The 27,428-nt window shown below is 38.1% G+C and overlaps 1 protein-coding gene across 17 annotated transcripts in view; it reads left to right on the plus strand.

Annotated features, from left to right (window-relative positions):
* Positions 1 to 27,428, plus strand: part of LOC117955125 (neurexin-2-like) — a 118,242-nt gene that overhangs the window by 67,091 nt on the left and 23,723 nt on the right. For 14 of the 17 annotated variants that reach the window (XM_034889324.1, XM_034889325.1, XM_034889322.1 and 11 more), the window contains one exon: positions 112 to 231. In XM_034889324.1, the coding sequence (XP_034745215.1) occupies positions 112 to 231 (120 nt within the window). Of the gene's footprint in view, positions 1 to 111; positions 232 to 18,677; positions 20,398 to 27,428 lie in introns of those variants that run through there. The other 3 variants (XM_034889323.1, XM_034889329.1, XM_034889330.1) reach the window with 2 other exon arrangements.

A 27,428-nucleotide genomic window follows, 5' to 3' on the forward strand; every position in this document is an offset into this window, starting at 1 on the left:
TGTGTGTGTGTGTGTGTGTGTGTGTATATAATTCCCTTTGCATAGTCATGAAAATGCATAAATAAACTAGGAGAGAAGGCACCTGGTAAATCTGCTGTCAACACCCTGTAGGTCCCAGCACCACCTGCACAGAGGACTCCTGCCACCACCAGGGAGTGTGTCTGCAGCTGTGGGAGGGCTTCTCCTGTGACTGCACCATGACCACCTACGGGGGGCCGTTCTGCAGTGACCGTAAGTGCAGGTGTATTACGCCTGAATGGGTTGAATGGTGATGAAAATCTATTTTAGTTTAAAGCTTTCATTGGTTTCTGATTATGATCAGAAACCACAGTTGAGTGATTGGTTGACGAGTGAAAATATCCGTACAATATGAGTACTTTAAAGAACATTCAGTCAGACTTATGTTGGTTTAAAGACTGAAACAATGAGCAACAACAGATGTCATTGTAGATTACACCAAACAGTAAGCAGCTCACAGTTGGTGTCTGGGCGGCTTGATGTTCACTGGTTCAACAGTCTTTCATTGGTATTTAGGAAAACACTATATCCCCAGAAATTGATCTGTTAAAGAAATAAGAGAAATTATTTCTTTAGCTTATCTTATTCAGTGGTTCCCAGCTCATTTTGGCTTGTGAATCCCTAAAATTACACAATCTCTATTTGTGGCCTCTCTTGACACGTTTAATCCTTTTCTTGGATTATTTCCTTTAAAGGATTTAAAAGCTCTGAAAAGGTGAAATAAATTATTTCAGAAACAAAAGTGATAAATTCATTGGGGAGGAGTAAGGAAACATAATTTCATCTAACTGAAATATCTCTTTCTTTGTTATTCCTTTGATGATCATGTGGCTCCTCATTTGCATGGTGACATTTCAGATTAATCTTCCCTTCTAACTACAAAACCACAACAGTGACATTACTTTGACAACAAGAGTAGCACACGTGATGCTCTCTGGGATGATGCCCATTTTAAGCACATGTCTATGATTTGAATGAAGTAAATTTTCTGACGGTATTAAAATGAAACCAAATGTTGCACAACTTGGCGGTGTACTGTATTTCTGACTTGAGTAATCAATTGCACGCTAATTGCAGATGACACGTTGATAACACCACATTTCAAAAAGCTCCAGTCTGATTGCTGATCCGCCTTAAATAGCCTTCTATGTCCAAAATAAAAGACCTGACTTTTACCCAAAGCTTTTTATACATATAATAGCAAGAGATTAACATTAAGCTTATTGGTCCAGTGGTCACGGCGAGTTAAGCTTCATTTGCTGCAGTCATTTAGAATAACTGCAAGAATTGTTTCTCTGTGATAATCATTATTGAAATGTGATGTTATGCAGATTTGTTTCACTGAACTCTCTAGGGGGGCTATTTGAGGATAATTTGATAGCAACAGTGTGTGTTAGAAAGTTGTGTTTGAAGGAATAAGATGTTTGGCATTTACTGTACAGTAAATGTATTTTTTATATGAGGAGAATCTAAATATTTAAAATAATAATAATAATAAAATTTGTATCTATTACGTCTCCCACTTTCCCAAGACTGTGCACCCAGACAAAATGTATATTTTGGTGTTCAAGCTGCTTTTTGCATGAGCAAGAGGGCAATATGTTTGGCAAAACAGCAGAGCTGTTAGGGTCTTGCATTACCCTGTCAGGGTTTAATTTGCAGAAATTACCCAGTTGTCTACAATATCCCACTTATCACATGGCTACTTACTAAAGAATTCTATAATTTTACACAAAATATTGATTTTAAAATTATTATAGTGATTCAAAATGTACGAATGCATTTCCAAAAGAACAATAATAATTATTGGGAGCAGGAGAGAAACTGCAACACTGAAACGTGGTATTAATGGAGACGGGAGTATCAAATTACAATTTCCGGAATGACAACAGGTTTATTTTCTTTTTTTTTTGTTGAGAAAGCTCCCCAAAGATGTGTTGGACGATTCAGTGCAATGATTTTCAATGTAGTATATCTTAAAACGTTGGCCACTTGTAATCACTAATATCAGTAGACAGTCAGCTTTTTGTTAATATTGTTGATGTCTATGTGCACCCAGATAATAGTTCATGGCAGCTGTGTTTTGTCAAAGCAAAGCAAGAATCAAGAAAACATGTTGATCTTCATTAAACTTGATAAGCATTCCACTTGAGAGAGGTTACATGTTGGTATGCAGTTAATCAACCCCATCCTATTTTATTTTTTAGTTTATCTGTAACTGCAGCTAGTTTGATGCACGTCACATCATCTGAGCCGGAATTTTAAACAGCCTAAGGCTAAACCTTCATAGTACTCCATCTAACAAGGATTGCAAACATGAATGTATGTACAGTAATATTTAGTTGTCAAAGACAGAGGCAAGATCAAGCTGTTTGTAGAGTATTGAATACCTATATTGTTGGTTTTCAATGATGCACCGTATGATTATGTCAGTTTTAAATGGGAAACATTTGGACAGGAGCTGCCAAGATATATTTCAAAATGCTCCATGTCCCACAAATGTGCTGTGTTCACTTACCAACAGGCCCGGAGGGACACCTTTAAGATCACAAGGTTTTATTAAAGCAGTTCTTTAAAATGAGTGATCTTCTCTCTTGCAATTGTAGGGGAAACCCTAGGACATATTCTTGCATTTACAAGACTGTTATTGAACAATTAACAGCAAAAACATAACATTTTCAAGAAAACAACAATTTCATTGCGGTATGTTTGGTTTTCTTCCAGCAGCATTCAGGGAGGACTCTCAATCATCGCGGTGGTAAATGGCATTGCTGGCTGATATCAAAGGTCAAACCAATACATCAGTCCAATGCAGAGGAAATAACAAGCCTCATTCTTTGCAGTGAGCCATCATCAATGTCATTAAAAAAAAAGAATTATGTGACAATAATGTGAAAACACAAACAAATATGTAGGCAGGACAATGGTTTTGTAACCATCAGTATCAGTTGGTACAGTCTGTCTCATCCACAAACTGCTGCTTTGTTTTTCTTGCCAACACTAAAGCCTAACAATCTTCTCATCCCACCTGTGTCTGTGTCAGCCAAATATTAAAAAGGGAGAGTTGTGTACTTTACTGACTTACTATTGTTCAGAAATATTACCTCATAAGAAAAAAAAAACAAGTCTAGAAGCTTATTGAGCAACTAAGATTTCTTAGTTTATTTGTGCTTGAGTACATTAGTATTCATATACAGGAAGCAATTTACCAAGTATGCTACAAACATCTGTGTTAATTACCTCCAGGTCATCGTTTCATCACCGAAGTCACCCAGATATACAATGCTGTTCTGTGCTCAATATCCAGAGCTTCCTTCTGTAAACATATGGGGAGTGTAATTATTGGTTAACCTCTGCAGCTATGGATGATTATTTTGGCATAATCATTACTTTATGGTCTGTGTGTGTGTGTGAACGTGCGTGCATACAGTTATGTCTTAGTGTAAATGACTATTCTTGTTATTCCTGTCATAAAGAAATGTACCACAAACCAACACAAACCAATTATTTCACTTAAACTCCATTTGGCCAATAAGAAATAATGACAACTGTAACACATGTATTGCAATACAGTGTTAAAAGGCACAATAGGGAACCACTGATTTTAATTTGTTGTGACACAACTGTTCATGCCCCTTTCGCCCTTCATCATCTATGTCCTCCCACGCTACTACAACCATGTGAGTCCACATTAGTGCGCCACACTTTACAAACTTATGAAATTCCACGTGACACAGCTTTACTTAACCGCACTTGAACCTATCAGCTATCTGCAGAGTGGAACCCATCGTGCCATCAATTTGTAAGTCAACATTTTCTTTGAATTTTTTAATACCCAGAGAAGTAATGCAGACTATATATTAAGCCTTCAGGCATGTAGGCAAGGTACAGTTATACAGCACTAGACAGCAGCTGTCTTCCTTCTTTCTTTTGTCATATGGCAGTAAGCAAGCATTGTATCTAGCATTCCTTTTTATTTGTGCCAGAAACTAATGGTTTTCCATTTCCTAAAAGTAACTGGAGACATTTTGTATAATCAAAGGATTCTGTACTGTAAAACATAGCACAGGCTTTGGTAAACCTCTATGCAGACTCTATATACTTGTGATTGTAAAGTAAAGCAAATTGTAGTCTAGATTTCTAGATCTCTCTTCTTGCTACTGGTACAAAACATTAAAAATATCAGAACATTTTTAAGATGATTGTTTTTGGGAATATTAACGGTTCCTTCTGTAGATCTATAACCAAAAAGTATAAGACTGTATCAAATTTCATTTTCCCTTTGACCTTCATTTCAGGTGGAGTCATTCACGATTATGAGTGTGTCCCAAAGGCGACAAGGATAATCCAGGATCAGGTTCAGACTTAATCTCACGCCCCGGGACTGAGGCTCAAGAAAACACATTGCTGTTCATAACATGGTGGCCTACCTAAAATAGACTTGTGAGACACTTCTGAGTTGGGCCATATGAAGTCAATGGTCTGGATCAAGCAAACATGGACAGTATGGCAACATAAATATATCTTTGTGTCCATTTAGACATAATTACCAGATGCGAATTTGCTGTCATTAACAGTTAGTTGTATATACAGACTTTGAGATCACAGCATACTGTACAGTATGCTTCATTCCTTTTTAGGCTCAAATCCCTTAAATTACTTTGCCGACTTGCTGTAAACAGATGTAAGGATATATAAGGATTTATAATTAGAAATTGTCACCATTAAAGAGGCTATGTTGTGTTTGAAAAAGCAAGTATGAGGAAGTGGATGTGGAGGCAGTGACCTCTCATAGCGGCATTGATTATACAGTCTCAACCACTTAAACGTCAAATTCAGTACAGCTCGTGCAACGTGATACATTAATTGATTCTTTGAAAAACTGGATGTCAGTCTGTAAAAATAATAATCTGAATTGGTTGAGCCAAGTTTCTTGATTATATTAAATGTTGAGGAAGTTAGGCCCATTTGACTGCAGGAGTTGAAAGAAGGTTTGACCTTTCGTTGATTCTCTACAATTAACTTCAGGGGGTTCAAGTCTAAGTCATGACTGAGCTTGGCCTACTGCTTGCATAATTTCACATAATAATATTGCACCTACATGTATTTTTACTCAACATTTTGCACTTAACCACTGCATTTAGATCTGAATTATTCTTCACTCACCCACTTATTGCATTCTAAGTAGAGAGAGTTATTGTTGGTGGCCAATTTCACCTTATTAACACCCTCTCTGAGTTGACAGTGTGCATCTGTAGCATCATTCTGAAAACCATAAGACTTCTGAGGTCAGTTAAATTATGTTATGATAAGCATTAGTTGGTTCTGCTATTAAGCTTTCAAATAAAGACATTGTTGGAGTCTCTGCCTCTTAAGTAAGCCCCTGCCAACTTAACCACAGAGAAAGTGAAACATTCATAGATGGACACTTTTAGATTGATTACAGGAATGGACTCCCATCAAAGTCAATTACCTTTCCTAACTTCGGAAAAAGGCCTATAATTCATCATGGATGGATGGATGGATGGGTCAAAGCTGGTTTTCAAATCCACATGCCTAATTAATTTATGCATATAGAAATCCTGTATGCTCAAGCAGCTTTATCAATATAGCCTATAAAGTTAGATGTTATGACTTTCAATTAGTTGCCATCACCTTAGCCACCTGGCTTTGTCAGATTTGTTCAACATAGAGGCAGTGTAGCCCAGAAAAGATAATCTCTGCCAAATCTCTGCTCTGTGTGAGTCATATGGATACTCCGGGCCTGAAACTGCTGGCGCAGCTCCTCGCTGTTACATCACGGAAGTAGAAAAGCTTGAGCATTTTGAAATTGACTTGTAGAGCTTACAGGGCAATAAAAGTGAACCTGTGATTAATTTGTAATTTGTACCTTTGTAATTCTTTTCCAGAATACAACTCATTCAGTCATGTGTTTCCGTGAAATACACTACAGGTCAATGCCTGACCCCTCACTGCCTTTTAACAGTTTTGTAGCCTCTTAGGCATGAGTGGAAAACTTTTGACATTTACAAAGATGTGATAAGAAGTCAAGCACTTGAGGCAATAAAGCCCACTTATTTTGGCTTCTCTGTCCTTCCAGTTTCTCACATTAAAACATGTGTTGTGTTTTTAAAGGACTTTAAGGGGTTTCCTCTAAAGGGCAGTATTATGTCATATAGGACGTACTATTCAGGTACCAAAAACACTAGTGTTACTAGTATTCACAGAAGAGCTACCATATCATTAATCAGACAGGACATTTTTTTCAATCCATTCAGCAATGTTTGATAGAATGTTCGACGGACTCATAGTTACAATGACCCACTGACTCATAATTTTTACTTTGTTGGGCTGTTAAGGAATGAATATAATTGCTTGTGCATAGAAAAATGATGATGCTGTTTCCATTGGTGCAGAATTTGCTTAGACTCTGAATGAGAGATTTAAGTCATATGACCCAATTATGTTCGATAAATAGCAATGGCAGGGCACACTAATAGTGGAAGGGATTACTGAAATAGCTTGTTTCCACAAATGTAATAAACTGTGGTTGGTATTTAACAAAGAATGTGCTAGCTGTTCTAACACACAACAGGCAGAGAGGACAACAAATTAGATGTAATGTTCCTTAAAATGGCAGAAGATGGCATTAATAGAAATAAAAAATGACTAGATAAAAAAAATAATTGCTGGATGAAATGAATATGCAGTGTAACTAAGCCAAGCCATGCAACAAAGCAGGTGTTGCATTTAGACGATGTCACCTGATGTCTATTCATTTCCCATACAGCTAGGCAACCAGGAAAATTAATCTAAAAAAAGAGCTTTGCTCATCTAATTTATCTCCTTCCACCTTGCGATTTTCTGAAATGAGTTTAAGTTATATTTTGCTAATGAAAAATGAGTAGTTTGGTTGATGGCAATTAATTAATGGTATTATGGGGTAATTAAAACCATTCAAAGTTTCACAATTTGGGAATTAACAAGATATCATAAAAAGCAATAAACAAGATGTTATTCTGCAATTATACCAGTGCCACAGCAAATACTAGTTCTAGTTTTCCATTTGCATTACCTCTTTGGTGTGGAGATCTAAATAATAGTAAATACTCAACCTATATTCCCTGTACACTTGTTTAGTGATGCCAAGATATAGTGACAGTGGTGGCCTAATGATTAATAAAGCATGCTTGTGACCAAGAGGTTGCGGTTCAGTCCCCAGACCGACAGGAGCAAATCTGAACCACCACTGAGGTTCCCTTGAGCAAAGCCCTTAACCCCAACCGCTCCGGTGGAGCTGCTCTGTGGCCAGCAGATCAGACTGTGGTTGTACTGGGCAGCCTCCAGGTATAACAGTGTGAATGAGAATTCGTTCTCAATCGACTTACCTGGATAAATAAAGGTCATATATACTTTTTCACAGCATGTAAATATATCTATATATATATATATATATATGCTGTGAAAAAAGTTAATTGGTATAACACAGTGTTACAATCAGGAGAGAGGAAATACATGACTTTTCAAAACATGCATGAGATGCAATTAGAGTCTTTCACACCACCAAGTATTACTAATAGAGTGCTCACAAAGTCACTCAGTGTGAGCACTACTGTCTGATCTCTTCTATTTCCTGGGTTGTTTGTGGTTTAGATAGTAATGTTTTCCTCTTTTGCTGCCCCACGGGTATTCCAAACAGAAAACTGTGACTGAATGTATTACTGTTCAGCAAAAAAAATGTTTGAAGTGCTTATGTTTTCGTTCACCTTTGTTTTTGACTGTTTTTCTTGGTTAATACAATAAAAAATATATTGCACGTTGCTATAACCCACTTAAGTGTTACCATACTACACTGGGTGTCTATTATATTGCACTTTCTGTGGTAGCAAGGCACTAGAGTAAGTTATTATATCATGTGTTGTGTAGGAACACGATGTGCACCAAGGTGAACATTTTCTAGATAGCAGCAAAGGAAACATTTATGTTTGTTTTTTTTAACTTTCCTGAAATTAAAGCTGTTTTGAGCAATATGGTTGCTTTGCTAATCTTCTAAAGGCAAGTAAAGCTGCATGAAGCTATAGAACAGGGTTGCTGATTCACAATGGGATCCCTAGTAACAGTAACCCTTTCACAGTCATTTGATTTAATTGTACATATAAAGAATTTTGCATAATGGAGCTTTATGTATGACAGAAGAAGAATTTCTCCATAGATTTGAATATTAAATACCACCATACAAGAACTATTGTATGGATTTCAATGTATTGTGGCGCAGACATCAATGGACTTTGTAAACTTTGGCTTACCCAACACTTTGGTTAATCCATCTTATAGTTATTATTTATGGCTGTTGACTCTTGGTGTATTTTAAGGGTTATGATTAAAGGTATATTTTTCACTGAAAACAGTTTAGGATCCCAGTGTTTTAATGTGCTCATTAACCTCAAGAATTCACATCATTGGCAATCAGTAATTTGTTCTCCACAAATAAACCTGAGCTCAATCTTTAAAACCACTTGACATTACTTCCCTGACCTCTTACAACCTTTGGGTAAAGTGTCACGGATCAGGATAATTTAATGCCAGTTGATAGCTCATTAAAATGCAAACAGACACGGGCTTCGCTAAGCTATGCTTAACAGATTGGAAAATACAAGCCATACTGCCAGTTTCACTCAGATATGCGACAGGTTATTTCATGATTAGTTATGGTCTCTTATGACTCACCCTGCAAACAGTGACTGCTGGAGAGGGAGTTCAATCTTCTGCCAATGTCACACTGACTAACAGAGTTAGGAGACACATCCAAACCTTTATAAAAACACACTTCCCTCACTCTGGTCCACCAAGGAATTGAAACAACACTTACATTGTCTGAGATTGGAAGTTACACAATGCAATATAACGTCACTCTGCAGCAGTTTTTTACTTCAATTCAATTGGCTTTAAATGACTTCAATTGGCTTTTGTCAGGTTCCTATTCTAGAATGTCAAGGCAAATACTTTAAATATTAAATAGTGTTTATCTAAGATGCCTGTGCATGCCAGATACACTGTGAATTTAATTTATTGTCATAATTGCTGAGCTTACAGCACATAGTAATTACTTTGACTACATCTTCTGCAGATCTATTTAAAAGCTGTATCTAAGAGTTTCAACCTGTTAGCAGGACTAACATTTTTCTTCTTTTTACCAAATACATAAAAAACGCTACTTGTAAGCTTTCTGTAAAGCGACATGAGAAACTGATTTGGTTAGAAGTCTTTCCATAGTTAGAGGTTGCAGTTTAGTACCAGTTTGTCACTACTAGCATATATAGTCATCCATAAAAAATCTTTATTTTAATTATTATTTTTTTATTATTATTGTTCTAATGGAGGAAAAAGAGGAATATCTAATGTTAGTAGTTATTTTATAACCTACGTGCATCAGTATCCTGGCATGGTAAATCAAATACACTTGCTTGTTCAGGTAAATCAATCCTATCACTGGTCTAATTTTGCCTCATATTACGTTTATTCAATAATACAAACATACTTCACCTGGGAGAATTCATCTCTGCCAAGCAGATGTTTTGTTGCCGTGAAACAGTCACACATTGAGTGAGAGCACTCATTATATTCATACTCATTTTGTGCCTGTCATATTCACACGTTGTATTAACTGCCTGCATTGTTAAATGTAACCAACTCTATTTTGTTGTCCTCAACAGCTTCTTCAAGCAGAAAAGACTTAGTATGATCAACTGTGCCAATGAGAATACTGTACCTGGTAGCGTGAAATTATCAAGTGAAAACAGTAATCATCAAATTATAATTCAAATCTATACAGACACTCACATCCTTTTCTAGATATATTTGAAAAATTGTAAATATGTGCTAAATAATAAGAAATAATGTTAAGTTCGCAGGAGTGCAAAACGTGTGCGATTTCCAATAAAAAAAGCTCTCCTTTTAAAATATTTTTGTAATCTCTAAAATAAAAAAGTGCATGCAAACCACTGCAAGTTCATAGCAAGGTGTAGCAATTTAGACTACTGGCCCCAGACAAGATGTACCTCGGATTGGAAAGATGATGACACCGTTATTTGAAGTCTTGGTTCACCTGTATAGTTTTGCAGAGTATTAACTGTTTCTGCATTGTTTATTAATGTTTGCAGTATCTATCTGTCTATCCATCTATCTTTCTATCTCTCTGTGCATTCATCCACTCGTATATTTATACATAATGTTATGGCTGGTTGAAAAGCTCAAATGATACACAAGTACTGCAAAGGGAAAGTGTGAATAAAAACACAGACATAGATATATTGTCCCAGCTTTATCTCACTTTGTGTGTCAGAGGTAGACCAAGGGATAAGCCTCTATTTTAGCATCATAAGTAAACAATAAAACTGGAAGATTACCTCAAAAGAGCTACCAGAAAAGCTGTATATATCAGTCGAAAAAAGCCTTGGTGTGACGACCAATTTGAACAGCCATAGGCAGTTTCAGACTACAAAATAACAAAGATAAGAGCTGGTCAGAAGAACAGTGTCATATCCAAAGAGGATGCATCAGAGGGAAGAGTTCCATTTTATAATAATAGGTAATTTGTTAAAGAGGGTATTTAGAAATAATGTTCATATAAACACCACTTATTGAAAGAAAGCTTTTTCAAAATTGTTTTGTCACTAGCCAAAGAAGTAACAACAATCATAATATGACTGCAGGTCAAAATAACCAAGAGCGAGATGTAATTGTGGCATAAATGGTGTAAAAGTGGGGTCAGAGGCTCGCCAAGAGGCTCAGTGCTTCTGCACATTAGTGCCATGGGTGTGTAGAGATACAAGATAAAGTCTAAATTGTCTCCCATTGGCAGTTAGTGCCTCTGTTTATTGTTACATTTCCAGGATGATAATCCCCAAAGTGTCCCTAAGGCACTGTCCAGTTTTGGGGCTAACATCATGCAGGGCTTGATTACAAAGTGGACAGCTCCCACCCTCCTCTGACTGCCCCTCTGTGCCTCGCTCTGCATGGGAACATGGTGGGATTCACTTGACATCCAGACCACGCAGCAGCTGAGCCTCAGATGAATGCGAGTCTATCCCGGTCTCGGGGTGTGTGTGTGTGTGGGGGAGGGGGTCCTTGTCCCTACTGCAGGGGGCTGTATGCGAGGAGAAAGGTTACATTCACTTTACATCATAAAGGCTATATGCACACACAGAGTCCTTCAGAATCGGAGTCTGCCATACTGGCTTGATTTTGTTTTTCTGTCACTCTAACACTTATACATCATTCACTCGCTATTCTTTTCACATAGCCAGAGCTTTCACTCTGTCTGGTGTGTGTGTGATGAAATTATAACCCACTGTAATGAAGAATTTACGAAGAGAGAGTGGATGCAATCTGGTGATGTCATAGTGATTGTCTTGAGCCTGTGTCAACACTCTGGGTTGAGGATCCTCAACATCCCTTCATTTCAACATCCCTAATAATACTCTGTCAGTTATTAAAACAGGTCTGTTATTAAGTGTATTGGAACTGCAAAATAATTTAAAAAATACGTTACACTGCATCACTAATGAGGACTACGTTAAATCTAAATCACAAAAGATACATAAAGGTTAATGGACATTCAGCCACTTATAGCTCCTTTTTTTAACTGATGTAGTGGTGATATAGTTACCTTATAGTCCTTCTCCAAGTAAGGCACCAAAGTCAATTATATTAAGAAAAATGTTGTTAGAATTGCACACTATATTATGATGGTACATTTTGTACAATAAAGATTTGTTTTGTCTGATGTGCCTATTGCAAATGTCACCTTGGGTTATTGCGGAACATACTGACTCACAGGCGAAAAACTGCCTCACATGCAGTCGATACAATTGGACTGTGCTTGGCATAGCAGACAATACATAACTCTTGATATGCTTCAACATAAGATAGATTTCTATACTTAAGGTCATAACTGTCACATTTTCTCTCCAGCCATAGCCACTGGCTGCTACAGTCTTCAGCTGCTAAAGCAGCCTCTGTGTCCTGATAAAAGCCCATGTACTAATCCTTCACTATCCCCAGCCCACTTTTGTAACCTATTAAAACTCACGATCCATATGAAATTGGCATTTAGCAGATTAGTTTATGGAAAGAGGACATAACAAGGCGCTCAGACGGTTGCAGTGTTCTGTACAGCAGTAATAGTCAAAGCCATTGTAACTAACCCATGTAATTAGCAGACTTGAAGATAAACGACGGGTTTTACATGTGTCAAACTTTGTGGTGAAACTTAAAGGGTACCTTGACTACTTTAAGTACACTTGATGAGGTCCATGTGATGCTGTAAATAGATTTACAAAATAAACTATTTTTTAAGTTAATTTCAGCAAATCCAAGACAAGTTTATTTATATAGCACTTTAACAAACTCAACATGCATTACAATGTGCTTGTGTAAAGACTCACCAGCCCAAAGACATTGTGAAGCAATTTGGCCTAATGTTACTCCATATTTATTATTATAATTCATTACCATTTATTACTCTTATTGCAACAAAAACATGAAAACAATATGCAGTTGATCTACCATCATGGGTCAATGGGAAGTAAGTGTGTTTTGTCTGCAGTCTGTACTGTCTACAACATGCCATTTTCCTCCATTTTAAAGTGTTTAGCTATTCAATAAATACACTTGATGCCCACATTTATACTAGACAATATATCACAGCCCAACTCGATGACTTGATTCGAGTTTTCTATGGTTTAGAATCAGCACTCTACATCCATGCCTAACCCTAAATAAACAGGCACTAATAAACACAGTAATTACACTCAAAAACAGGTTAAACGTGCAGTACATACCTTTGCCAAAGGCTCTGTAATACTCTAAACATGTTAATAATACAAAAAAATTGTTTTCTAATTTTTACTAGGCATCTGAATCCCGACCTGCAGCAAAAGTTGCTACCTGATTGCAATGGCATCATGGATGTTTGTCACAGTATGGGTGGATGGTTGCTTACCAATCTTTAGCTCTAAAATTACAGTTTTTTAGGGTATTTCTAGATTGTTTATGTTGGTTGCTATTGTATTATGCATGGTTTGTAGAGTGATTTTAAAGAGTACCGATTCCTAGTTCACTATCCCTCTCTACTATTAGGTTTCAGATAACCCTTCATTTAGGTAAACCCTCCTTACAAATGGGTTGGGGTAAACAGAGTGTCGGTGTGGCCTGAATAACACTGAGGCAAAGAGAAACTGGCTTGAAAGTTTCATCACCATGAAGAGAGACAGAGAGACGAGCAGGTTGTTGTCAGTAATGGTTTAACAAGTTGTTTACTTCCCCTCTGCCCTTCTTCTTGGGTGAAGTTAAGTGATGTTAAGTGCAATAGCAATAAAATGTATTTTTTAAATTACTGAAGATACTGATTCACTTATTTGATGATTACACATTGCAATCATTGATTCTCAGTAAGTGCAATGTTGTTTTTGTTATGCGTCATCACTGAATAGAATATTTCGTAGCTTGTGAGTTCATTTTAAATCTTCCACTCCCCTGCGACCCTGCTCTCCTGCTCATTAAGTGGCTACTTGCATGACGTATGGTAATATCAGTTGCTAAGGGGAAGTAAAAAAGGACATGCAGAATGCAAAATAATATTGAAACGCAAAGTATTGGTGGCCAAAATCCCTCTCCCTGTTCTACCTATTGCACTACATTTACAGTATACTATCTGTGATATGTCTGAATTCTCAATGTGACGTTTTTGTCAATGTCGGTACCCCTGTGTACACTACTTTCTGCTAATAATCAAATGCATCACCCTTTACTTCCATAGTTCTTGATTGGACCACACGTACTTCTCATTCATTTTGATCACAACCCCACACCTGTACATTTTCGGGAATGTTTTTTGCACAGTTGCAAATCTGGTTGCAGATATTAACACCTGACTCAAAACTCACACTACAGTAGATGTTTTCCCATGATGATACACACACACACACACACAAGGTAAAAACAATACCAGTGTCCCTGTCACAGCTGGAGTTTATTATTTAGGGGATATTGAATGAGTAAATAAATGTTTCTCCCTTGCTCTTTCTGTGTCCAAGTGCAGTAATGACAGAAATGATGACCCAAGGCAACAGTATTGACATATATTCTTAAGTCTCCAATTATTCAGGCAAAATACAAGGAATGTCATGTACAGATCTGCACCCGGAACTACTTGTTCCTTTGTTCATAGACAAATTTTTCACCTTTCAGTATTTTTTGAGACATGCTGTTAACAAAACCAAACATAAAAGGACTAACATAATCTTGGCAGAAAGAGCTAGGAAAAGACAAGACAGAGGATTTTTAGAATATCTCTTCAGCCAGTCAGCAATAAGGTAATGTATTTAAAAGCTTTGGGACAAAGGTCAGTTTTCAGTTTAGTTGGGGGTACGACTAAAAGGCCTTTGCTTAAATTAAAGGTACATCGAGAAGAACAAAAAGGCCTCAAGGAGTTTAGAACATGCTGGGTCATTGTTTGCAGTTAATAAAAAGACTCAAAACAAGTGTAACAAGTATGAGGGATCTCAGACAAAGAAGTAATACAAGGTCTAAAAGTCTACACAACCTTGAACAAGATTTTGTGATCCTGACACATTGAATGTAATAAATGAACATATAAGTGGGTTTTACTTTAATTTAATCAGGCATGGCCACCCACAACAATTTATTAACAATAAGGCCCTAGCAAAAGATGGATTTCATCTAAAATTGACATTAAAATGACATCATCAGGCAATTTTTTGTGATTTAAGTAGGATGAGAAGATAACACAACTTTTCACAGTGATGGTTGACCTACTGATTTCTAAAGTCTCTAGCCTGAGGATATCACACATAATCATTTATGAAGGGAATCATTAATTTATGAAGTATCATTGTGTAGTAACTTGCTAGGACATTTCAAAGAAAGAACTCTGTACCCAATGTTCCACCAGACAAAGTGAAGATTAAGGTTCCGGATAGAGTTAGTATAAAAGGCACTCAAAATAAAATCCCTATAGAAAATCCACAGTGTGCAAAACAAACTGAACACATTACTTTGCAAGGCCTAAATGTATTGTATAATAATGACTATGGAAAGGCTGGTTTGCAAATCTTTATAAATAAAGTCCAGCATAAAGTACCAACATTCTCGACATTTTAAGGAGGTTAAGTTGTTGGCACCTATGTCCATGAGAGTTGTCAACCATAGCAACAGTAAAATCATGCATTTCTGCTGGGGCTTTTTTTTTTTTTATGAGCAAGACAAGTAGATAGACGCAAGACAATAACAAAGACAGGGCTTCTTCTTTGGCCAACTATCCTGCTGATGCCTTTACAGGTTAATCATCAAAATTAGGCCCCAGAGCGAAGAAAGGAAAACACCTCAGCCAAGCACAAATTGTATTGTCTTCTGTGGCCCACTTACCTCGAGTCCTGGCTCAGGTGTTACTTATGAATGCTACGGCTTGACTAGGAAATAGACAGTCCAAGCAACTCTTCTCACACTCATTTCTTTTGCATCAATCCAAAGCACAGAAGATTTTTGGTCAGTCAAAATTAAGTGACCATTGTTCTCTCTTGTTAGTGGGTCTCTCTCTCTCTCTCCCTCCCCCTTCCCCTTGCTTTCCAGGAGTCATGCTGAGGCTAGTAAGCTCAACTAAACAAGCAAATGGAATCTATTTTTGCCGGCGCAATGTGCAGCCAACAATATACAACCTACTGTCATATGCAGTGTCTTTTCAGTGGAGAGTGCACAAAGCCTGCCAAGACACTGTAATTGCTATGAAAAAGTGGGAAATCATGTTTAGTCAAAGTGTGAATCTGAAGGAGTCCAGAGGTTTGCCTTTAAACCGCTGAACTCTGAACCTTTCGTTTAGCTAGATGTACCCGACCTCTTTAAGAAATATGAAATCTCCATGAGTTTTCACATTGTTGTCAGGTCTGCTCACAACATAATCAAACCCACTATGAAATAAGTGGGCTGTTCTGTTTCTGTTCTGCTACATTATTACCTGATGATTCTGCCTTCTATGATGTTTATACATATATTTCTATCTGTCGGTGGATCCGTTGCGCATTTCAGAGCCTTCATATTTTTCACTCTCTCTCCTTCCCTTGCATCGTCTAAGCCTGGCTTATTTTAGGTGTTGTCGTTTTTAGAATAATGAAATCAACCAAACATCACAACTGCAGGCCATGCCTTTCAGAGGATGCTCGCATTATGAGTAATTAATCTGAAAGTGCTATGATTAATCCTGCTACTTTACCCCCTGGGGCGAGACGGGAAAAATCTTCTCTCAGAAATCCTCCTGGGAACAAACAGTGCACATTAAGGTCTCTTAAGTCTTTCAAACGCTGCACACGTCTTCTCAGATCATGTCATTTGCAAGTTTGCAGGCCCGTTGACTTGTAAGTCTTCTACATAAACATTTTAACAGGTTCTTCGCATTGTTTCTGAACTATATATTCCAGACATGCAAAATAATTGGATTATTCAAATGCATAGAGATCTGCCAAAGTTCTCTATGAGTCGAGGGGAAAAAGTTTAAAGTAGCCTGCAGGAAAAATATAAAAATGCAAATCAAAGGTTTTATTGGACTAGATATCTGTAGAAGTTGCAAATATAGGACATTCAATTTTCAAAATCTAGTTGTCAATTGGAATTCAATTAAGGATAAAGCTCATACTCAAATATATCGCCATATATTTAAAATGGGTATTTGATGTGTATCAGGTATGAGATTTGTCTAAGAGCTGCGTGGGATGCCCAACTTAATAAATAACCAAGGACAAGACAAGGTTAAAAACACCCAGCACCCCCCCCCCCCCCCCCCCCCCCCCCCCCCCCCCCCCCCCCCCCCCCCCCCCCCCCCCCCCCCCCCCCTTCTTGTTGTCCAGATAGTATTGCTTTCATCATGTTGAGCAACCCTCAAGCACATAAATTGATTAATGCTAGCCTTTCATTCTAGACTGCTCACCATGATAGCATCACTGCCTAGAAAGATGCTCACACACTGGAGAGCCTGACAGTCCAAGTCACTGGCTATTAATCATTCCACTTCAAATTCTCGTACCCAGTCCTCCTGGTTATTGGGAAGGAAATTCTGATTTTATTTGCACATGATTGTGTGTAAGTTTGAAATAATTTCTGGTAAAGTTTAGGGTAGCTGAGACTCGCTGAAGATTTGACAGTTGAAATACAGTAGAATTGACTTTTCCAATATCAGAGGATTATTTTTAATGCTTGTCATTGCTTTCCCCACCAAATGATCGTTACTGTGAATGTGTTTACATGCTATAGCCAGGAAATGCTCTGCATCATCACTATGTCTGTTTGATTAAGCTGGCATGCAGATCTCGAGCATTAAGATTTACTGAATAATATATAGAAGAGGAAACCCATACAGGATTTAAATCTCCATCCGATTGGACATACTGTATGTGGAGAGAAAGAGCCACAGCTTGTTAAAATGTATTTATGTTCATAATACCAGGAGATGGATGTCTACATGCTGCTCGGGCACTTGCCATTCTAGAGTGTTATGCCCTCACCCCTCTTCTGTTCTTTTGGTTCAATCAGTCTCGCTTCCCCCCCCCCCCCCTTCCTGCTTGAGTAATGTCCTGCGTCGCCTTCTTGTCACTATGAGAGGTGGTGCTGCATGGCTTGCCTCTGTCCTCCTGTTTCCATGCGTGTCCTTTCAACAGACTAGGCAATCCCAGCTGATATCTCTATCGACCGTGATTTAGCTGATATCTCTCCAGCCTCCCTGCATCTCCCTTTACTTTTCTCCCCTGCAATCTCTAGCCCTCTCTGTGACTCCCATCTCCTCTTCCTCCGATTCCTCCCTACTCTGTCTCTTCATTTCCGATAAAGTGTCAATATAGTGCCAATTCATCTTGCTATCATATTTCCCAACCCCAAAAACACAAGCAGCTCAGAAACTGTCAGAATACCCCTGAACTCCAATCAGTCACAGCTAGGAATAAGTTCTGCATGACTAAGCAGCATGCGGGCAGAGAGCTACTGAGCTCTCAAACAGAGGGGTGACTTGTATACAGATATGAGGTGAACACATCAGGCAGAGAGCAAATTGATTAGTAGTGTTAAAAGTTATGGAATGCTATGCTGGAAAAGTCCCAGCTTTGATTTCTTTCAAATGGATTACACACCGTAGCCTATTGCGTCCTCAGCCTAATGCAGTGAGCTGCATTATATCTTTTGACAGGTATTTGTGTTTCTTTATCCGTGCCTATTGTAGCTCTCGAGTCTTTATGTTAGCAGCACGTCCATACCAATGCCCCTGTGTTCCTTCTGTAAGAGCTCTGACAGCTCACCTAAATCAGGCTCCTCCTCTGCAGTATGATTTCTACGTTTTACTGCCAGAACCTGCAAGCCAGAATCTCTAGCATGTATTTATTCACACAGCCCATTTTCTTGCCTCACTATTGCCCTGTGTGTTTGCGTCGTGGCTGCCTGTTTTCTCTTTCGCTATATCTTCCTGTCTCTCCCTCCCTCCTGCTATCACCCCCCCCCCCCCCCCCCCCCCCCCCCCCCCCCCCCCCCCCCTCCCCCTTCCCCAATCACCCTCCTCGCTCATTTGCTCACTGACTAGCTTTCTCAGACGCACACAAACACACACACACACACGCACATACACACACACACACACACACACAGAGGCACATGCTGTGCTTCGCTGGATCAGAGCCTCTGACTACAGTATGCCTTCAGAAGAGCTCCTTTATCTTGCATTCATTAGACCACAACTCCAAGCCAAGATTGTTATTGCGGGGGTCCAGACTGTCCTGGAATTTCACCCATCCGGGAGTCATTATGATACGGCTGTTTTTTTTAATTAGCATAATTTTTGCTGCAGCAGTCCAAGGCAAAATCTCTTGGTGTGCCTTCCAAGCCATCTCATCTGAGGAGAATCACCTTCCCTCCTCCAGAGACAGACGCATGCAGCTGTCACGTTAACCGTTTGTCAGTCAGAGGCAGTCCACCGCAGATCTGGTCGAGGTAACGGGAGAGGAGAAAGGAAAAAAAGGAGCAGCAGTGAAGGGATTGCAGCAGTAGTCTTTACTGCATGAGACTGAGCAGGTGGAGCGCGAGGGAAGGATCATACTTGCATTTGAAATAGAAACACTCTTGTGTGGATTTCTTCCACACCAGAGGTTACCGTTTGTTGGATTTGCTCCGTCTGTGAGAGAGTGAATGAGGAGCTACTGAGAAATTATTTATTTATTTTCTGGAATTTCTCCTTTACTGCGCTGCTGCAGATACTGCTCCCTCTCTACCCCTCCTCTCTCTCTCTCTCTCTCTCTCTCTAACTCTCTCTCTCCCCCTCCCTATCTCTGTTCTATTCCTTTTCCCGGGCTAAAGGGGAACAAAAGCACTGGTTCCTGCATCACCTTTCATCGCTGCATCTTCACTTACGCTTATTTTTTATCTCTTTTTCATTTTGCTTAATGAAATGATCCGGTTTCCCACGGAAGCGTGTTATGTCTTCTACTGCGGTGGAGGGGCACTCTCCTTAGTGGGCAGGCTCAGCTGCCCTACAGCTCTACCTGTGGGCGATGGAGACTCTTATCAGAATTCTTGTCACATGAAGCTCTGTCCTGCTACTTTTCATGCCTAAATATCATGGTTGAGCAACATGCCCGTTTGATATCACAGGCGGATTCATCTCCATTCTTTATTTGGATGTGTATCTTTTTTGCATTTTGGATACACTCTGCTCACTTTCTGAAGAATATGCTTTGGGATGGTTTCCAATGAGGTTTTAATGCTGGCTTTTCTATGCAGTAGACATCTTGTCATGGCAAAATGTTAAGCAAAAATAGATAAGTTGGTTGCTATTAAGTTTCTTCCACAATAACATTAATTGGATTTTGACTGCTTTCTTGAAGTCCTTTTTTTGTTTTTGTTCTTTTTCTCACAAATTCAAAGGATATTTTTCCGCCATCAACCAAACTAAGGGATTATGAAAGAAATGGGCTCAGATTGTTACTGAGATGCCCTGTGGTCTTCAAGTTGAACTGTCAGAGACCAAAGCTTGGCCAAGTTGTCTCTCCTGGGCCCATGAAGATCTAATTTACATGGGTAGACTCTTTGCAGCCACCCCTGTGCTTGGACAGCGGAGCAGCTGGTTATGCTGTAGCTTAGGCATGGGCCTAAGTTATTGTTCAAGACTAGCTTTCTGGTTTGCCTTGCTAACTCTACTCCCCATCCAGACTGGAACAGCACGTGTGTCTTCTAGTCTCAGCACCACGCACCATGTCCACCATTTTCACAATAAGCATGGCACTGTTCCTATTGCCATCAACAGGATGCCTTTTCTTACCAGAGGGGGCCATGGTAAGACATTTCCCTCCAACATTCTCAGCTTGCTGTTTGCTGCCTCACCAATGCATGATTTTGGTCATGATTTTTCTATCTGACAGATAAACAGAGTTTAGTTGTTCCCATACATTGGTGGCACAATTGGTGGATCTTTTGTGACATACAGAGGGATCCTTTACTATGTCTGTATTTGCTGCAGCCTCTGTGCATCATTATCTCCTTTAGCCTTCAGTATCAGTAGTGGTTGCTCTTTTTCCATGTTGCTTTTCAAGATGCTTCATCACCAGTAGAGCGGTGTTTGTTATTTTGCAAATGCACATCAATAGCATGATGAATCATCATTGCAAATCTCTTAATCTTTTTCCATGTGATTCTTAATTTTTTAAGCAGCGTAATACACTCACTGTAATGGAGCCAGTTTTGTGTCAAAGGTGATTGCTACAGTACATTGTAATTAGTGATGCATAACAATATTGGGCGATTATATGTACAGTTAGAGTGAGCGATGAAATAGCAACAATCTCTTTGGTTTTCCATGTGTGCTTAACCTATATAGAACAATCATCACAGGATTTATGGCAACCATTTTTCCACGTCTTGATAACCTGCACTATATTGTGCAATTTTAGCTGAGAGATATGGAGTATTGACCTATCCTCAATAATTTGCATTAAATTGGCCACTCGACTTGAATTGGCTCCTTCAAAGCACTGACACCAAAGTCATTGCTCCCTTTTATTTGTACTTTGAAATTTCTGTCCAAAGACTCACTTTTATGTCCTATAAAAAGAGACCTGATGGATTTTTAGTGTCTTTTTCACCGCAGCAGTGTTGTCAGTTGCAAAACGGCTGAAACTGTGATGAATTACATCTGCGCTATTATAGCTATATCATTCTGGACCAGGCTTTTATAGGCACGGCACTGCCTGTGATCAAACAGGCCTTAAAAAAAAACACTTCAAAGAAGTCACTGATAAATTTTCAATTACCTCTGTTGTAGATTTTTTTTTACTCTAGATTGTTCTGAAGTATGAGCTTCAGAACAAGAAATTCAATTTACTGCAAATGATATAGACAGTACTTACAACTTACAAGTCATATCCTCTTTGCCATAATGCACTATGTAGAATGCATATGCAGATTGGTTAACATTGATTGGCATAATGTTCTGAGTTATTTAACCGTTATTGCAGAATCTAATATATAACGAAAATAATAATTAAACTTTAAATTTAATAACTGTCGCAAATTCCAAAAGCTATCATTTTTGGAAACTTGCTTTAATTTAACAGATACATGTGTACATGTGTACATTGGCATCACTTGGCATGTGTGTCGAGGCTAGCCAAAGACTTCTGGAGGCTCCTGGGCTACGGTTATTTATAGGCCACCTACCCTGCTGCAATGCCTCACACTCCTCATCTTAAACACAGGTTATTGCATGTATTATTAAACTATTCTGGAAACAGGATAAAGGATATGGCATGCTCTTAAACAAACACAGACTGGTTCAAGTAATGAGCAGAAAACATTCTGAGTACAGTAGCTTTGTGGAGAGTCACCCAGGTTATAGAACAGCCAAAAGCACCAAGTAAAAAACAGGATCAGTCACCAGGGAATTAGTACTTAAAGCTGCAATGATTATTCAATGAATTGATTAGTCAATTGTAAGATATATAATCTACAACCATTTGGATTTTTCATTAATTGTTAAAAGTGATTTTAAAGTCATTTTAACCAAAATGCTAACCATTCTCTGGTTCCAGGTTGTTGTTTTTTATAACAATTTAAAAAATCACTTTGGGTTTTTTGACTATTAGTAAGACAAAAAACCAACGCGCTCTCTTGAACAGGTCCATCTTATATAATACAAAAATGTATGCACACCAAAACCATGATATCCTACAAAATTAAGAGACTGCCGACTGGTCATGTGACGCTGGATGGCTGTGAGCACCATGATGCCGAGCGACAGATGCTAGTTCTTTAAGCCGCCCAAGCTTTGTGATGCTGGCTACAGACTTCTGTTGTATCAGCCGTGTACTCGACTCTCTGGCTTGAAAGTCCGGTATGTTAACGTCCAGCCATCCACCCTGGCCACCTCCCTCTGCGGCCAGCTGCATTCTTATACGTCTGTCGACGTAGTGAATTCAGAAAAAAAACATGGAACATGTTTATGACTTACAGTACTTAACTTTTGTAGCTTTTTGAACAAGTGGTTCACGAAAACAGGCTTTTGGACGACATCACCTTGAATTCTAGATGAATTGAGATGGGCATGTCAAGCTATTTTCTGTCATTTTATAAACAAAACAGTTATAAAATTAATGGAGACAATTTAGCAGATAAATCAATAACAATAATTTAAAAAATGTTGTAGTCGTGAATAGAAATTGCAAAAAATGCATTTGTTTAATAATTATTACTGATGTACCTTTAAATTGTCCACCTTGACCCCTCCCAGTCCAAAAGACTTTTTCTTAATACATAATCACACACGACACATTTACCTCATAAAGATAATAATGAATTATTAATTAATTATTTAATGTTTAAGATTTCTGATGAAAATCCTCTGAATTCAGATATTAGAAGAGCATTATAAGTATGTTACCACTTTGACTGAAGAAAACCAAATCCCAACTTAAGACACATTATGTAACGTGCTTACTGTCCTCAGTTCATGTTCCGAGTCTGCTGTGCCGTGACCCTGAGGTTTATTTTTATTTTGTGTGACCATCCATAACTAGTTGTGGGAATGCCTTTTAAATGAAATGTTGTTTCAGTGCAGGTGCTTTTTAACCGTACCCCTAAGAAACTAAAGCTGCAGAAGAAAAAGACAATAATACAACCCTCAGTGCCAAAGGTCTTGGATTTTCTCAACTGGAATGCAGAAAAGATTACACCTTAGCTGATGAAGTTCAACACATTCAGTAAAAATCTGTCTGGCTGTGGCAAGGCAAAGAGCAGCTAATGCTCTATAATGATATATTTGAGCACAATTCAATATGTATTTGACAGCTAGCATTTTAACCTTAAATCAATGCATTAAATGTAAAAGAAAAAAAAAAAAAAAAACAGTCCAGGTCCAGTCGAGTCAGACGAAAAGCAATGTTTATTTCAGCTGCAGAAAGGGAAAGAGAAAGGGACAGGGGCATCAGAAGGTCTATCAGAGAGGGCTCTCTTCCCTCTAGGTCATATATTACATTACCCTCTAGGATTATCATGAGGCAGGCCTGCTTGTCATTTTGAGTTTTTGCCAACACGTTGAGGGTGAAACAATTGGACAAGGCAAAGGACAGCGTGTAAGAGCAAAAATCAGAGACCAAGGTAACCACTGCTCTGCTCTAGATCTGCAGCAAAGCAGAACAAACAAGGGGAATGTGAACCCAAGTGAAGAAAGCATTCGCTGTAATAGATAAAAGATAAACTAAGACACATAAGAAATGCAAGGGCTGCATTCTGAGCAAAATAGCCAGCGGTGGAAGAAGTACTCAGATCCTTTACCCAGTAGTACAGAAAGTGAAGTAAAAGTACAGAAGCATTATAAGTATCCTCATTAAAATAACTGTGATATATTAATGTCTTGACGACACAGAAACACATTTAACCATTGGTGAGAACTTATTTTTTGTTCCCTATGACCCCGTTGTGTATTTTTTTAAAGGACTGCGTTACCATCAAGATTATTGTTTGTATTTCAATTATTCACCCTGTGTTACCTTGAATTCTCGAAAAGGTTTGTTTTTCACACTTACCTTCACAGTAAACATTAACTCTCACACAACTTGTGCAGTATAATGGCACGCAAGTAGTGCACCTGAGCAAGCATGAGACAGTTTATGCAGAGTTTAAATATTAAGATTTTAGTGAAAATGCACCTGTTTAGGACGTTTTCAGCATAAGACATGTTAACTCAGACTTGGATAATACAGCACGAGTTGTGTGATAGTTTTTAAATGGATGGTTTGATATAGCCACTATTGCTTTAATTAATCAAGAACTTTCTCCATTTTTGGATTCTTCACCATGGAGGCATGTGAAATATTCTTCAGGAATTCAAGGTAACACCGGCTGAGTAATTGATATGCAAATTATCAATATGGGGGTGAGTTATTCCTTTAATTAGCACAATAGTCTTCACTGTGGTTGCAGGTGTATATGGGGGGTGGTAAGAGACTGGCAGTGTCTGCTCATATAGAATGTTTCAAACAGGCATGAACACTTGAAAGTAATCTTCTAATTAACAGTAAAGGATGGACTTGAGGCATATTGCATGACAAATACATGGAAACCAACACAGAGAGGATGTTCATGATGGTCTATTAAAAAAGTACAGTCGTGTTACAGTCATATCTTTTTCAGTAAGTGAATTATAGATTACATTGCCCTGCTGTTCCATTATATTGCATTGTAAGCCTCTGCTTCCATGTCAGACAGCTTGATATTTAGATTCTCTTTTGTGTGAAGGAAAAAAGTAATCTCATTGTATGCCATTTTGTGAAAATGACTTAAGACACAATACACACAGGAAGATTGTTATTTCACCAGATAAAGTCATTAAATGGGACTGTAAATATAACATGATTTTGATCACGTTTTTGGTCTCGGTAACATGCCAACTTGCCATCTCTGAGTAAAGAAGAGACGAGCCAAGAATAAAATGTATAAACGGCTTGTAAACAGTCCAGAAGTTCTCCATTAACACCTGCTGCAAAGTGATTCTAGAAAACCTCTATAGTGATTGTGAAAACATAATGTAGGTGTGAGGAGTCTGAAGTAAATATCACTTGGTATAATTTGGTTTTGCCAAAATGCAAAACAGCATCATGAATGTTCCTTTGTTTGAAGTATATAAGCAATACAGGGATGCCTATCACAGCTTAATAACTTTTTAGGATCTCAGAAATCAGATTTGTCATTGAGTATACAGTCCCTTAATAATCAATTTGTTAATATTAAAGATGTAACGTTTAAGGATTCAGTCCAATTTGGTCTTGCAACACCAGTGGTCGACATGATAACAAGTGTGGTTTAACACTACAGAAAACACTAAATACAACAGAAAAACAACAGGTGTATCCGTTTACAACCCAGTCGAACAAACTGACTTTTTGATTAATTAGATGATTAACTATTAAATAGTTTGAATTTGAAACAGCAGTTGTAGGAAATGTTCACTTTGCATAAGCAGTTACTTAAAAGAAGAACCCACCATCTTATTATTGCCCTGTTATAGCATTGTCAGGCTCATGATGGAATTGATGTGTTTTTTAAATAAATATCAAAATCAATGCAGTAGAACCAGACTTATCATCTTTCTTACTTCACGCATTTAACAATTTGGTCAGATGTTTTTTGGTGTGTTATCTTAGTACCAGTATGGCTTGCCCAATGTACAGTGCTGGACTAAAGCCTGACATGCGGCACCATTCTCTATTTTGCAAAGCCACGGTCACTGCACCCGTGGCTTAGCGCCAGCCAAGACAATTGTGATTGTTTTAAAGAAATGCAAACCAACCAGAGAGCTTTTTCCATTATCCTAGAATGATAACTTGTGTGTGGCAGTACATCCCAAGACCTGTCAACAGTCAAATCTGCAGAGTTGCACTTTAATAAAGCTTTAATTCAGCATTAAGGAAGTAAACATTAAACGAAGAGGCTGTTGATGAGATAAAATTACACTTGATGACACGTTGAATATTTTCCTGTGAATTCTGTGGGTGTGTAAAAGCTTTTGAGATTTGAATCCTAAGTGGTAATGGCCAACTCTGCCACTAAGAATGAAAACTAGTCGGCTTCGTATTGAGCTTATCAATTATTGTAAATACATTTGAAAGTCTATTGCGGAATAAACTACAACCATATAGTATCATGATTATTATGCTTATTCATTATCATGAAAATGTTAAGGATTATAAGCAATTACTTATTTTATTGATTTTTTTGTATTGATCTTTGCGTTTATCAGACACTCAAACAACAGAAAAAAGTGTATACATATATATATATATATATGTATATACATGTAAGATATATACCCTGCAATGTTTTCAAACTAAGTTGAAAGAAGTATGGGAAAAAACATATATAGAAGTCAGAGTCTCTGCAGGAAGGAATGCCGCAGTCTCCAATGTATCCAGAGTCTGTCAGAATTATGATTTAGGTCATAAGTCACTTACTCCAAAGGGAGAAGAGACGATATCTATGACAACCACATACCGACCTTTGGAACTTGCGGGGCAGACCACCTCAGTAAAATACATTTTTTAGCTAGAAATAAAAGAATTATGAACAGATATTTCGGGCCCGTGTCAAAACGATTTTCCGAAGTATGCCTAAAAAGATAAAATGATGGAGATAATGTAAACTGTTTAATGATAACCTCCTGGACCACAGAATGAACATCTTTCCAAACTGTCTGGATACGATCACATGCACAGAACAACCAAATAAATGTACCCTTGTTTGTTTTACGTTTATAACAAATATTTGAACTGTAGGGAAACATTTTCTGGAGGCAAACAGGTGTAAAATATGGAAAAACTTAAAATTCTGTTCATGGATAGAACTCAAAGTACATTTTGGAAAGATTCTATTGCAAATCTTGGTCCAAGCTGCAGACCAAAATGTGATCTCCATGTCACGTTAAATGCAATGAATTTTTTATATACACTGTATTTGTGCTAATAGAGCTATAGGCGGGAATATAAGGAATGACCAGCTAATTTAGCTGACAACTGACACAAATATCCCAGTAGTAATTGTACAAAAATTCAAAGACATACATCTGAAAAGCTATAAAAATCAAGGCCATAAGTATTCTTAAAATAAAGGCTGTTCTGGTGCATTTTTGGGAAATTACTTTGCAATGTTTCTAATAGCAAGAAGCATGAATGCAGTATTTCAGAATTGCATTTGAGTTCAGTTTCACCACGACCCAAATCATCTGAAGGTTGAGTGGGAGAAACCTTAACATTATTATAGAAGAAGGGGATCGTTTGAGGCGCTCTGAGCTGCAGACGTTCCATTTGAGAACTGACAGT

This window comes from Etheostoma cragini, chromosome 13, assembly GCF_013103735.1.
Source record: "Etheostoma cragini isolate CJK2018 chromosome 13, CSU_Ecrag_1.0, whole genome shotgun sequence".
NCBI classification, from domain to species: Eukaryota; Metazoa; Chordata; class Actinopteri; order Perciformes; family Percidae; genus Etheostoma; species Etheostoma cragini.